At 45.0% G+C, this 15,358-nt stretch overlaps 1 protein-coding gene across 1 annotated transcript; it reads right to left on the bottom strand.

Annotated features, from left to right (window-relative positions):
• Window positions 1–2,435: 2,435 nt before the first annotated feature.
• On the bottom strand, window positions 2,436–14,154 carry ZRANB2 (zinc finger RANBP2-type containing 2). The gene is made up of 10 exons (XM_026042479.1): window positions 14,058–14,154; window positions 13,930–13,982; window positions 13,752–13,860; window positions 11,801–11,883; window positions 9,563–9,639; window positions 8,860–8,997; window positions 8,320–8,492; window positions 6,149–6,235; window positions 4,284–4,448; window positions 2,436–3,767 (listed from the first exon to the last, which is right to left on the bottom strand). Exons 1-10 carry the CDS (start codon window positions 14,111–14,113, stop codon window positions 3,704–3,706), a joined length of 1,005 nt encoding a protein of 334 aa, XP_025898264.1. The 5' UTR covers window positions 14,114–14,154; the 3' UTR covers window positions 2,436–3,703.
• Between the last annotated feature and the right edge of the window lie 1,204 nt (window positions 14,155–15,358).

Below are 15,358 nucleotides of genomic sequence, written 5' to 3'. Positions count from 1 at the left end.
CAGCGGAGCCGAGTCCAGCGGAGCCGAGCCCAGCGGAGCCCAGCGGAGCCGAGCCGCCCGCGCCCAGCGCCGCCCGGCCCCGACCGGCGGCTTCCCCGGCCTCCTGCCCTGCATTTCTTCCCTTTCTTCTTTCCTTCCTTCCTTTACTCTTTCCTTTCCTCCTCCCTCCCTCCCTTTCCTCCTTACCTTTCCTGTTTTCCTCTTTTCCTTCCCTTCTTCTCTTCTTCCCTTCTCTCTTTTTTAGCTTCTTTCCTTTCTTATTTCCTTCTCTCTKTCTCTCTCTCTCCCTTTCCTCTCTTTTTCGTTCTTTTTCCTTCTTCTTTTTCCTGCAGGACAGCGCAGGACGCCGCGGGCTGCCGAGTCCCCGCTGCTCGCAGCGAGTGGCGCTGGGCACCGCACGTCCCCATCCTTCCCAGGCTGTTTGCAGCTACGGGCCTGGCTGGGCTGTGACAGGGACAGGGACAGGGCAAAGCCCAGAGCCAGGGGCAGTGCTGGGGGAGCCGACGGCAGCGCGGCCGCTGCGCGGCTGCCATCCACCAGCGACACGGAACCGCGGGAGAGCGACTCCCCCTGTTGCCTCGGCAGCCCCTGCTTTGGAAAAGTTAGCACATCTGTGCAGTTTTACCCTTAAAATACAGTTATTATGTTATTTCTGATTAAGGGGCAGGGGCAAACACTCCGGTGCTAACCGCATTCCCAGTTTTCCATACTCCTTGCAGCAGCAGTTACAAGGGCTTTACGTGGCCCTGCGCTGCACGCGTAGGGTGTGGAAGCGCTGCGCTGCGGCAGGGAGCACCGAGGCCAAGGCCGGGCACTCGCTCCAGGCTGGGCTGCGAGCTCCAGTTCTGCCGCCCGGGTCTCGCTCCCTTCGCCTTGCGGAGAGGAGGCCTCGTGTGGACCTCCAGGACGGGCCAGAGGACCAGGGCACCAGGCAGATCCGGGGGCACCGGCACCAAGTAGCCCAAGGCACCGAGCAGACAAAACCATCCCAGATCCGGGGGCACCGGCACCAAGCGCCGCGTTTCACTGCAGGCAGGAGTTTCACTGGGCTTGGCAGTTGCGGGGATGGGAGCTCAAGTGATCCAGCACCGCTGCCTCTCCCAGACCCCACTGCCCAAGCGTTAGGCACCTGTGCAGAAATTAATTTTAAGACACACTGACTTGTACACTTCAAAACTTTTATTGGTAATTAAATATGGAATTATTAAAAGATTTTTGGCAATGGATTTTAATTTTTATTGCCAAGTTTAGTAAAATTTAAAGCCAGTCTTTTTATTTCAACTCACTCCCTTGTTTTCAACTACTGTAAGAACATTTACACAAAATAGTATTACAATTTATGAAATATTTAATTGAAAACTTAATCCTAAACTTAACCTCATCGAAATTCTTCCTTCTGGGCCATAGATATTTCATAGATTGACGTAGCTGCACAGAAATATCTGACTAGTTCTGTAGGCAATTTGTTTTTGCCTAAAGGGAAATTATTTTCTACAGCAGAATTTACAAACTTCCTATACTGCTCGGGGTGGGTGCTGCTCCCCTCTGTCCCCTCCATAAAGCAAAGCAAACCCCAGCCTCATCTCCCTCTTTCCGTGTGTTTTATGGGGTGGACGGTGCTCCTCTATTTGCTGACTCAGGAATTAACAGCAGGTGCTGTACAGCTGGTAACGGGCATGGAGGGATCCATGCAGCTGCTCCGCCTTTTGTTTACAAATCAAACCAGAAAATAAGAGGTTTGACAGTGCTGCTTTTAAACTTTCTGAAAAGCAAATAAGCAATATATACAGGAGGAAATATCTCAAAATACTATAAAAGCCCAGCTGGGACATGCTGCTGTTTAAATCCGCAATGCCTGTAAAACCAAAGGAAGCGAAACAAGGCGAGCATGCGGGGCAGGCGCAGCCGGTCCTGCTCTGCGGCAGCGCGGCCCCGCGACGCGCGCACGCCGGACACAAAGCACCAGCGCACGGTTCACTCACACGTTTATTTACACTCGTCTACAGAGGCGTCTTGTCTTACATTTTGTCTAAGCCAAATGAAACCATAATTCTCCTTTGTCTGTAGCCTACTATTTGCTAAATTTAAAAACTTTTGTCTGTTAAGTACAGCAACAATCTATTACAAAGCACAAGGGGAAAAAAAAACCAAAAGCAAAAGGTAACAACAAAGCATCTATTAGGTCTGATTTTTACAATTTAGTAGGTGGACTTTAAAGTCAGAGGCACAGAGTTAACAAGACTAACCTGTTCTTGTGCAATCTACACATATTTAGCATGGAAATAAGATAAAAAAAGAAAACACTAAARAAGAAATTGCAGGGTGTTTTCTGAAAGATTATCAGAATATTTCTTCACCAAACCCACTTTGCTTATGTACCAGTCCAAAGAAGTTCACTTCTTAAGAGAAAATGAAGAGAAAAAAGAAAAAAAAAAAAAAAAGCAGATGTAGTTTGCTCCGTTTGTTCTGTGCAGTTCATTTTATAAAAGCAGCTATGAAATAAGGGTTTGGAAACTTTACTACTGAAGCAACTGCAGATATATTGCTCTTTGTTGACTTAGAAGAGTTTTCCTTAACATACTTACCTTGTGATGGCACTGAAGATACTTAAACCTGTCTTTACCATTAACGGAGCTCAAGAGTGACCAAGTTTAAATGTAATATTGCTATTAAAGTCTATAAAGCATTTTAAGCCATGTTATACATGTTTGAGGGACAAGAACGATTGAAAAACACATTTAAGGTGGCGCAACTTTCTACAGTTTTATTATTTTCCACTTTTAAGTATAAAGAAAATCAGATACCTTGAAATTTTTGGTCAGCCTAAAATTAATTTCACAGATGGGCTGCAGAAGCTTGATTCCCAGAAGCTACTTCCCAACTTCTCCCCCTCAAGGGTGGTTCCTAAGCAGTGGATCCTTTTGCAGGTCAGGCTGACGAGCCCCAGGCCACACGCAGCTGCAAGCCCTGCAGACAGAGCGCGAGGCCGCAGCTACGGAGCCTGCCACGTCCTCGCGCCCCGGGAACCCCGTGTGCAACTCTGCGCTGCAGGCTGGTATCTAACAGCTATTCGGCACTACACTGCCTACAAAGAAAAAGGGGGCACTGGGCTACGCCYTCACTTATGCCTTTATGCCTTTACTTATGCCTTTTATGCCTTTACACAGGGAAAACAAACCAAAAAGGCTTCAAAAACTTACTACTGTAACCCTAGGGGTTACGTTAGCCCTACAGCTACACTACTCTGTCATGGTCCCGCAGGAGGTGCGCTGAAGAAGCTCGGGAGCTGGATGCAGAAAGCTGAGGGTTCCTCACATATCCTCCTGTACTTGTGTAACTGCCACCTGAAGAGGAGCTCTGTTAGAACAACAGATCCAACCCACGTCTGCTCCTAAGTAAGAGCCAGGAATGGAGTAACTGAGTCTTTAAAAAACAATACAAAAAGAAAGAAAACAACTTACTCAAACAGCAAAACTTCACCCCTCCTCTGGGGAGTTTATGGCTTAAAATGCTACCTCACTTTTTTGTGKATGAACAAAGCGGCAATTTTCCAGAAAGCAAGGACAGACATGCACCTCTACTAGCAGATTCAGCACTTCTGACCAAGTAAGACACCAACTTCTTAAAAATATGTCTCATGCACTGACTGGATTTTCTTTTCTGGGTGTTTTTTTTTTTTTTTTAAACTGTGACCTTTAATACATTATTTCTTTTTAGAACTTGTACGGGAACCAGAATGGGAAGATCCGGATGATGATCTGCGGCGTCTGCAAGATATAAATGGAGAAAGCATGCAAAGAAATAAGTTGAAGTTAATTTTAGCATCCAGCCTAAATAGTCTGTATCCTATCATAGCTGGAAGCACATATATTTAATAGGGGCCTTCTAAGAATATAAAAATTCTTTGAGCTCATGAAGGTGAATTTAATACCAAAACTGTATGGTAAATTTAATACTAAAAGAAGTCTACAATTTCTAGATGCAATACTGTTTTGACAACAGATTAGTGAAATACATGTTAACGCTTTCACACGCTGAAAGAGAGATGAGCAGGTCTTTCTATGGAACATGCTCCTAACAGGACAAAGTTTCATCAAAAAAACAAAAAGCAAAAAACTTGCAGAAGTTTTAAAAAGTAGTAACGGAGTTGGGGAAGTGAGAGAACTACTCTAATATCAGAATAACTGATCAAACTCTTTTTTTTTTCCTAGTGAGTATCAATCCTTTAGAAAAAAATATCACACATTTAAATACACCCATTCTTATTCTACATAAACCCAAACCTTTCGGGTGACCGTGATCTYGATCGTCTTTTTTTGCGATCACCAGATGAAGAAGATCTAGAACGACTTCGCTTCTTGCTTCTCTCAGGCGAAGATGATGAACGAGAGCTTGAGTAAGATCTTTTTCTTGGGGTTGAAGACCCCCTGACGGACCTGGAGCTGGATCTTTATTGATTAAGAAATAAATCAGATTTAATTCTGGCATAATATAGAAAGAACAAACAAAGAACAAAGAAACATTTTCATGAGTACCTGCTACTCTATTTACATCAGTGTTCTTTTSAGAGAAGACTGTGGATATTTTAATACTTACTGCTTAGTTAGCTGCCAATAAAGACGTCTACTGGCATGGTAGTTCTCTTAATGAATTTTGTTAAATAGTATTTCTCAAAATACAACCCAGCAATGGTTTGGAAACTCCCTTCCAATATTCCCCAGAGCTGAGTATTTTGGTCACAAGCTATGGGAGACTGGGATAGGAGACAGCCTGTGATCCCCCTCAGGAACCCAATTCACAAAGCAAAAGGGTTTGAAATGACAGATTTAACACTAACTTAAGTGTTTCACTATGTATTAAAGGATATTTCACATTGGAACTTAATTCATCTTAACCAGAATTGGAAAAGCCCTTCGGAAGGTATAATGACATTTACAAATGTCAAAGTAAATTTGGACAAGTAGCAAGACCTTCCAATCCCACAATATAAACATCAACCAAACAAACCCAACCCCCGAAACCCCTTTTGTAATACAGTCAGTTTGGCATTTGCAACGGCTGSACCAGCTTCTATCAAAAATTCCTTTTGTTATCTGAGAGGGAAAGAAGCARCTTTTGGAGTCTTTAATAATAAGGCACTAGAGCTAGAGAGTCCTAAACTCTTAATTCCAAGATGACATAAAAGCACCTAGGATTTTTTCAGTAAGCCTGTAAAACACTGCCAAAACCAAGATTCCGGTAAAATATTTTCAGAGTTCTCGTTGTAAATAATAAAGCACTTTCCTCTTTCAAGGCAGCTGATAGAGCGGGGCCCCTCGGTGAGGCASGCTGGCACGAGCCAACAACCCTGCACAGCTGGGAGGCACGTGGGACCCAGCGGGGCCACGGGCGCTCTCCCCTCTGCTCCGCTCCGCCACCCGCAGGGAGCTCTGGCCACCCAACAGCGGCGGCACCACCTCTGGCTGATTTTCTTTCCCAGCTTAACTCTTCCTCACTTTACAGTGTAAGCTTCTCTACACGCACAGAAAGGGCCGGCATCTTCATTCCACTGCGAAAGCACCGTTCTGCCGGCAGGACGGCCGCGCACGGCACCCGAGGAAGCCGCCCGATCCTGCTCGTCCTTCCTGCACAGTCCCGTAACCGCTACACAGAAGGGATCAGCTAGCTCAAACTCCTGCAGGCAGCTCACGCGATTAACTGTCCAACGCTCACATACGTTTCCCCACACTTATAAGGATAATTGCAGCACTATCTAGTGGAAGTTAAATACATCAGCACTAAACACAGTAAATCAGAAGCACGGCATGTTTTCTAATGTTCTTCCACATCAAATAGTCAAAGTGGAAACAGTAAAAACAGGAAAAAAAGCAAACATGCATTCAGATTCTTCTTCCTTCACAGTGAAGATGTGTGGAGTCCACTCCTCTAGCTTTAGGTCACACTGACAACTCTTCCAACCAAACCTCGCGTTCTCAAGAAATACATTAGCAGTGGTACCAATCTTGTGCAGAGACCCCGGGAATTCTGACTTCCAAGATAAAAACGAGTTAATGTTTTTTGACCAGCATAATTCTACGATGAGATAAACAAGCAGTTGGTTCTTCTGCCCTTTTTCCTCTCTGCAAGGAGAGAATGCTACCTCATTCACCTTGATTTCGACCCACGAGATCTAGAGTGCTCTTGGGAGCTGGAGCGAGATCTTGATCTGGAACTGGAAGAGCTTCTTGAATGGGACCTGAAACAACAGGGAAGACTTTTTCCAATATCTAACAGCTCCGAGACACACAGAGGTTGCTCTAAAACTAAACACARCATTTTGCCTAGTAAGACTTGGAAACAATAGTCTTTGTTAGTTTTTGAAAAAATGTATTGTTGTTCTTTCCTTCTGGTGTGTTTAGCAGAATAACTGCTAGTGTTAGCAGTAAAGCCTACGCAGAGGCTTTACTTATATAGTAAAGTTTCCAATGCGTAGGGACATCTGGACTTATATTCACTAAGTGAGCAACAATTTCCTTCATCCCTCTAATTTCGCGTTACATTTGAAACCAAACATTGTGAAGTGCATTCAAAAATGCACAGTCTGTTTTTTATTACGTTTCCTAAAACAACGTGCAAAATTAATCAGGGTTGCAGTTATTTGGCAGAATGTATCAAACAACTGCATAACCTTTTACTATTTCATGAAACAGCTTTTCTTTTAATTTGTGCCTTAATCTGAAAGCATCAGCTTCTCTGAAAAGCAGAATGATGAAGAGCATTAGAAATAGCTCTTCTTTTTTTTTCCCCAAGTGAGTTCCCATGAACATCTTGTAAATATTTTGAATTTTTTTGTAAAGATTTTCCTCTGCATTAAAGTTAAGGAGTGAGAAGGCAGCCAGTTCCTGGCTAAAGCACGGTCCCAGCCCGTACTACTTGTAAGCAGAGACAGAAGCACTTCCAAGTTTTTCCAGGTGATAGTGTTTCTTTAAGGCACAAACCATAAGAAGTTCATAAAAAAGGCATTGGACTTTTGGCAACAACTGTAAAAAGTAGACATTGCAAACAATTTCTAATAATCTCTTCAGGCAAAATATTCTATATATGCACTCAATCTCCTAGTATATATTGCCACTATATACTCTCTCTCTCTCTCTCTCTCTCTCTCTCTCTCCACACAGACACACACACACTCTTTTTCCTTTTGCTCAGCAAAACAAAAACAGTACGAACAAATTCTTTCTAACAAGAAAACATTTTAAACCTTTAAAAAAAACACACAGGTATCTCAAAGTGCCATAAAAGGCAGTGATATTGCCAATGAATTATGTTACTAGAAGCATATTAAAGACCTGAAAAAGAAAATGAGATAAATCAAAGTACTTTTGGTTCAATGCCAAGACCTATGAGCTCATGCACAGGGTAACGTCTGGGAAGTTTTTGCACCATCCTCGCAGCCCTGGGCTTGGGGTGGCCCTCTGGCTAGAGGGGGCCCCCCGATTGCAGCAGTGCCCCCCCGGCACGGGGCGCTGCGGGAAGCTGGGCCGGCAGCGGGGCACGCGGAGCTGCCAGAGCAGAGGGGCCCTTTCCCAGGCAGCAAGAGCAGGAGAAACCTGAACTTGAGAGGCACAAAGTTTGGGTAACACTGTGCGCCAGGACTGATTTCAGGTGTTAAATCTGCTCRTTAATATCATCCTTATGTTAGCGGTGATGCAGCTGAAAAGCTACAGCTTGCTTTACAGATATATCAAATTCTTTACAGAATTTAAGTCATTTCTGATCTCTTATACAGTACTCATCAGATTTTTTTTGTCCCCATGACCAGTATAAACCTTCCCTGCTGTTCTGGCAGCACCGCCTCTCTGCTGAAAGCTTCGCTTGCCTCTTCCCTCCAAATTAAGTTCCAGCTCCTGGTCTTTGTTTCCCTCAGTCCTCTCACTGAGTGCTCCTGCATCTCTGCTCCCTTCTGCCACTTCCTCCCACTCTCACACTCCTGCTCTTCTGCTTCCTTATGCAGGGCTTCTCAAAGTGCACCCATTCAGTGAAACATGGTCAACAAGTGTAAAAACTATCTTTTTGTTTAAAAAAAACCCTTCTTTTGAGGATTCAATTAAAACATCAACTTAAATTAGTAGAACAAGTAGGAAGATGCGAAGTTGTGAAGTCTTCCCACTGAGCAGCTGCACAAGGCCAGGACAGAACATTATCTACCTGTGTAAACTCTGTACATAAAATTGTTAACATTATTAACTAAAACTATAAGACAATTAAGAAAAAAAAGTAAATAAAGAAGTTAGATACTGACATTTTGCCTGGCGTTACCCTTGACCTGTACCCGTTTACCTGGACCTAGACCTTGAGCTTGAATGGGAGGATGAGCGCGATGAAGATCGTGAGTGGGAAGATCGAGACTTAGAACGACTGCGCCTATTGGATTTCTTTTTCTTATTAGTGTCCTCTTCTTCACTAGCATCAAGATTATATTTTGAAAGGTCTGCATCATCTTCATCCTCATCCTGCAAAATGCAGATAACAGGTACTTTAAGAAAGATGGAAAAAAAATCTCTGAAATGTTCAGTTTTCTAACTGAAAGAAAAACCTAACATTTTTAATAGACCATTAATAGACCAATAGACAATTCAAGATCCCCCCCACCCACTGACGCGCTAACCACACAGAAATGCTCCAACCAGCCGCGTCMAAAGCTTTAATTTTCACAGTACAGTTCAGGTGCGGGTGCTTTCCAGAAGCTGCGCGCACTGTTATCCTCACACGGCTGTAAAGGCAGCAGCASACAGCCCAAATTTTAGCTGCTGCTATGAAACTACACTACAGTTACCACTACAGAAGAGTTATCAGCAAAGCCAAAGCAGAACACAGTACCTCATCCAATTTATATTTGGAAAGATCTTCATCCTCATCCTCCTCATCTTCCCCTTCAGATTCTTTATCTTCTACTTCTTTCAGGATAGATGCTGGACCAACTGGCTTCCCTCTATACTTTTTCTTTTTGCGACCAAACTAAAAAATATTACTCTGTTAGAATATCATTTATCAAAATTCATTTCCAATTGTACTTTTTAAATATGACTTCTATGAGAAAACATACAGTAAAATCAATTTTAAAAGAAGTATTACTCAAAGAGAAGTAACATCAAACAGCAACTAACAAAAGACTTTTTAACAAATACTTATTCTAGGACTAAACAAGTACTTACACACTAAATTAATAAAAATCTAAATGTAACAAAACTGTATTTTTCATTTGCATCTATGTGATATCTTTCTGTAAAGCAATGCTGATGCCTTATCAGAAACACCAGGCAATGCCCCAAGGTCGATTCCTGCAGCAGTTTAATGAACAGTGCCTGTCCCAGTTTCATTCGATTCAGCGCCTGGCTTCTCCCCCCACAAAGACCCAGCTGTGCTCACTTGCGCCTCGGAACTGCTTTGCCCTTGGGCGTTTGTGACAAGGGAGGAATCCCAAGGCACCTCTCCCCGTCCGGAAACTGAAGGTGAGCACCCCTGCCCTAAGCCCAAATCCAAGAGTCAGGTCCCTCCAGGGCACACGAGCAGCTCCTCTTACCTCGTCGTACTCTCCATCTGATTCTTCACGTTCTATATACTCAACGTTCTCACGTTCGTTAAATCCTCCTCCGTATCCTTTAAAAAGCGGTAAAATGAGACAATCTCTTGGGTTGTGCTGTGTTCTGCTACATTAAACGCAAACTTCAGAATAAACTTCTATGGGACTTCTGGAAACCCTCAGTGGATTTATAAATATACACGTCATAAAAACGTAACATGAGTGCAGTTGTTCCCACACACATTTATTAAAAATAGTTCCTCAGGAACTCAGTTGAGAAAATGGATTAAATGGCACAAATGACACAGAGCACGATGGAATCGGTGGACGGAGGAACAGACTTGAGGGGTGCTGAACACTCATGTTTGGGGGCGGCTGCAAGGCCCATGAGGGATAGGGTGGATTTGCCCCCCGGAGCATCTCCTGGGGCGGATGGGCCCCCCGGGAGCCTGAGCCCTCGACACCCAACCTCCCACAGCTCCACTCGCTTGTGCCGGAGAGATGAGCAGCACCCCGAGAACCAAGCAGCCAGAGCAGACTTCTTGGCTGGGGACAACCCGCTCTGCCATCCCCTTTTAGGTAGTTAAAGCTTAGAAAAAAAACAGTCTAGGCTAAAGAAAAAATAAATAAAATAAAATAAAATAATAAAATAAAATAATAAAATAAAATAATAAAATAAAATAATAAAATAAAATAATAAAATAAAATAATAAAATAAAATAAAATAAAATAAAATAAAATAAAATAAAATAAAATAAAATAGATTTTATTTTTTTATTTTATTTTATTTTATTTTATTTTATTTTCCTCCATTGGTTAATTACAGTTTGTGCAAAGAACTCAAAGGGAGAAAAAAAGAGAAACATGTCACATGGGGTATGTTTTCGCTTAAAACATATTTGATTTCATGTTTTTAATCACATGGAAATTCTTAATTTAAAATGTAAAATTCTTGAATTTAAAATGTGTTCTCTTGCTGGGGGCAACAACAAATATCAAGCACCTCCCTGCCCCATTTATATACTCAAAACTCTCCACAGAAGATATTCATTCGTTCACTGGCCCCATCTGCATGAGCTTGCACGTGCACAAGACCACACAAATTCAAATAATCTCTTTCTGTAGTGACAKGATTATTTCCAGAAGACAGTTTTTAATTGGTGTTCTCAATGCCCRTTCCTTGTCTGAAGTCCTAACCGATGTTCTGACATAAATCTAGTCTAGGTAAGTACTGGGACACAAAATGGGGTGACTGCTGAGGTAGACACTAAACCTTTGCTGTTTGTGCTACAAAATCTTGTACATAAAACTACGAGAAAAGCAACACTACAAAACTGCTGCTCTCCACAGAGCCGACCTGAAGCTGTTCTCCTCTGCGAGGCAGACATGCACACAACACCCCCCAAAAAACCACCACAAAACCCCCAAAAACCCTGGCTCAAGCAGGAACCAGGGCACACCAGGGGCCACTGGAGGAGGCCTCTTCCTCCTCCTCACGGTGTGAGCGGAGGACACAAACTGCTCCCGCTCGTTCCTGCCCACTCTGCCACTCCTGCCACGCAGGCGCTACACACGACAGCCCACGCACGGCCACAGCTCTACTCTGACAGACACCAGGACTGCAAAGAAATTAAGAAATAAACTTTTGAGGAAGAAGTTCTGTCCTCTTCTCCGTGCCCCTCTTCTTTTATGCATTGGTGCACATGCTCCAAGCATTAAACTCACTGACTAATCCATTTACATTGGTATCAGTGTGAACAGCATTATGACCCTGTTTCAGGTCTGTTCTCAGTGCCAGCTATTGCTGGGTTTCACTGTTAATGCAGAAGGAACTTGCAATTTCTTATCAGGAAACACTGTCTAACCTATACCACCTTGTATCTTTTTTCTTCTGACTGTTGATTCCTCTGTGGATGGGCACTACAAGCATATAGATAAGTATCTCACAAGCCTCAAAATTTTTTAAAAAAATTACTCTTTGAGCCTTTTTATCCACAAAACAGAGCATAGAAGCGGTTTAAGCTGACTGCTCTCTGACCTTCCAAATGAAATCACCTAGACGCTTTGCTTACTGCTAAAGACATCTTGTCCGAGAATGTACAAATTTATTCACACATGAAAGGTAATTCAGTTTTGCTAATCCAGCTACGAAAGCAGACTCCTTAAATGATATTGTGGTTCATAAAAAAGAAGTTTCTTACACCATGTAAGAGTATTTTAAAATCACTGATCTCTTACCTGTCCTTTCCTCCAGCTTAGCATACTTGGGAGTATTACACATATTACACTCCGATCTTCGGGCCCAGTTCACATTACCACATCTTCAGARAAAGAAAGCACAAAACACGAATAAGAAGCATTTCAAATGAAAAGTTTGAGTGTTGAGGCAGAGATTCAGTAAAATCATCCTAACCTATTTGCCAGCTTCTGGCTGCAATCTATAGTCACTAATGCAAAGCAATGAACTCAAGGCAAAGGGTCATCTGGACCCAAGGAACTGCAGAAGAGCCTGTGCCTCTCTGCAAGCACAAAGGTGACAGGAAAGGGCCACACCAAGGAGAAAGAAGTTAAATAAATGCACAAAGGGATGACTATACAACATGTGTTAGCATAACACTGAAGTTACGCTTTACCTGCAGTTAAAACTGCACAGATACTTAACAGACTCCATGCAGGTGAAGTGGTCACCAGCAGCACTCTAACCCATAGTGGACAAGGGCACCTCTGCTGTTGCCAGATCTCCATTCCAGAGTGCAGGAGWGGGGAAAGGAAAGCGGGGAGGGGAAAGGCCATGGCCACAACATACTGAAGAACCAAGTCTGAACAAGGAGCTCACRGAACTGCTGCTGAAAAGGGGCTGCCACCTCCTCCCTGCTTCTACTGCAGTTTCAACCCATCAGACCTGCCAGTGTCCTGCACCCCGAGCAGGGATGGGTGCCAGGGGCAGGTTTCCCCGCCGGGAGGGCAGCGCTGGCGCTGCTCCTGTGCCGGGCAGGGATCCTCCGTGTACCCTCTCCYGGGGGATGGAGCATCGCAAGCTCCCGGCCGCGCGGCACTCGCAGCCCACAGGACTCCCCAGGGGCGACACGGGCACCGCGTGCACCCCGACACCCGTCCCAGGGGAGCCTCGGGGCGCTGCGTGGGGCACAGGGACGCGGTGCCGGCCGTGGCTGCGGTGCTTTGCCTCCCGCTGCCGCTCCATTTAACCACCTCGGCGGCTGCACGGCACCTCGGGCAGCAGCAGGGCCAAGGGCCTCTGCTCAGGGAGCTGCGCCGGTTAACAAGCACCGGAATCGTTAAAACTGCTCCGGAAAAACGGCTCCGCTTTGGTTGGGACCAGATGATCTCTAGAGGTCCCTTCCAACCTTAACCATTCCGGGATTCTGTGAAAAACTGAGGGGTCCTCAAAAAACTTTAAGTGGATTAAAGTAGGATATTTTTCTAATTTAGATCTCAATCAATACCTTAAATAGTATGCCAGAAAACCTAGCTATGTGGTGTGTTTATTCAATAAATATTTAARGTGTGCTAAAAATAAACACAGGATCATTACAATGATGGTGCTACTCCCACGTATGTGTGTTTTCCTAATGGAGAAAGGCCCTGCGCCTGCTTGTAAGAGGGCAACTCTTCCCTATGTGCTCCCAGCACCTCGGCGGCTGCTGTGCACCGAGCAGGGGGGCTCTCTTCTGCTTTATGGAGGGCAGCAGAGCCCGGAGCTCRCGGCTGGTCACCAGCCGATCCGGGTGCTGGTTTCCAGCCCCGGGGGACGGTGGCGGTTGTGTGTGAGGGACGGGCCGTACCGGGATGGGATGGGATGGGTCGGGCCGGGATGGGACAGGCCAGGCCAGGCTGGGATGGGCCGGGCCGGGCCAGGCCGGGCCGGGCCAGGCCGGGCCGGGCAAGGTTGGACCGGGATGGGCCGGGCCAGGCTGGGCAAGGTTGGACCGGGATGGACTGGGCCAGGCCAGGCTGGGATGGGCCGGGCCGGGATGGGCCAGGACAGGACGGGCCAGGCCGGACCGGGCCGGGCCGGGCCGAGCCGGGACAGGCCGGGCAAGGTTGGACCGGGCCGGGCCGGGCCGAGCCGGGCCAGGCCAGGCCGGGCAAGGTTGGACCGGGCCGAGCCGGGCCAGGCCAGGCCGGGCAAGGTTGGACCGGGCCGTGCGGGCCGCGCGCGGGCGCCTACGTTTTGCACTGCCAGTCGTTGGCGCTGAAGAGGCCGCGGCTCTTCTCGGCCAGCGTCTTGCCGATCTCGGTGCCGCCGGCCTTCATCATCTTGGCCTCGGTGGTTTTCTCTGCAAGAGAGAGCGCCGGTGAGGCGCGGCGAGGCCCGCGGGGCCCGCGGCGGGCGGGCGGGCGCTCACCTCGGCCGCAGCGGTTGCAGCTCGTCCTCCTGGCGAAGTTCACGTTCCCGCACCTGCGGAGAGAGCCGCGTGAGCGCGGGCCGCCCTCCCCGCGCCCCGCCGCCGCCGCCGCCGCCGCCGCCCCTCACTTCTTATCCGGGCAGATCCAGTCGCCGTCGCTCACGCGGAAGTTCTTGGTCGACATCTTGGGCGCCGCGAGCAGGCCGCGCCGAACCGGACCGGACCGGGCCGAACCGGGGCCTTGCCGGCCGGGCTGCCCGCCGCGCCTGCGCAGCGCGCCGGGGCGCTCAGGCAGCGGCGCGGGCAGCTCGGCGCGGGCGGCTCAGCGCGCCCCCGTGCGGCGGGGAGGAGCCGGCGCCGCGCGCGCCCCCCGCGTTATCAAACTCGTTTAAGATGAAAAATCAAATCATTTAATTACACGATCGAAATCATTCAATCACATGGAGGCTGCCTGCACGCCATAATTTTATTTTTCAGAAATTTAATAAATTATATATATAATTTATAAATATATATTATATTATATTATATATAATACAATATATTACATATTACATATATATTATATATGCAATATTATATATTATATATTATATATTATATATTATATATTATATATTATATATTATATACACATTATATATAATTATGTATATATATTATTATATTATACTACATATTATATATAATATATGTATTACATATTACATATTACATATTACATATTACATATTATATATTATATATATATAATATATATAATATTATTTATTTATTTACTATATATTATATATTATATGTATTATATATTATATAATATTATATATAATATATATTTTATATATATTATATATATAAATCTCTCTATATATTTAATATATGTAAAATAAATTTTATATATAAATATAATGAAAAAAATATTTTTCAGAACTAAAATTATTACTTTAAATCACTTGACCTTCAGGGAAATACATCCATGACATTTCTTATTACTCACCAGCTCCACTCAAAAATATGAGAACAAAGTTGAGCCCGTATTTCATTTCTCTTTCACTGTTTTTCATGTTCCCTCCTGACACGATGTTTGCACAGCATACTCCTTATTAGTTCTTTTGGTGGTTGGTTTTTTGGTGGTTGGTTTTTTAAGCATCAATCACCCTTTTAAACATCAATGTAAATCACTTCTTTAAGCATCGACGTAAATCGCTTAATACCTTGTTGATGCTTTCCGAGACATCGTAATAACGATTCCAAATCCATGAGTTTAAAGTGTAATGCGCATCCATCAGGCGAAATCAAACCATTATGAAAATCTCTTCATGTTGATGCAGTCGAAGGTACGTTGAACCGCACTGGGAAATAGTGTTAGACTGTCTGCTTGTTCTGTGCAGAGCCTCACGGCTCGACAGATGCTCACTTCCCGGCGCGG

The sequence above is a fragment of the Nothoprocta perdicaria genome, unplaced genomic scaffold, assembly GCF_003342845.1.
Source record: "Nothoprocta perdicaria isolate Ctin4 unplaced genomic scaffold, notPer1 scaffold_304, whole genome shotgun sequence".
NCBI classification, from domain to species: Eukaryota; Metazoa; Chordata; class Aves; order Tinamiformes; family Tinamidae; genus Nothoprocta; species Nothoprocta perdicaria.
The sequence above is the reverse complement of the archived record's forward strand: the minus strand, read 5'-3'. Positions and strand labels throughout refer to the sequence as shown.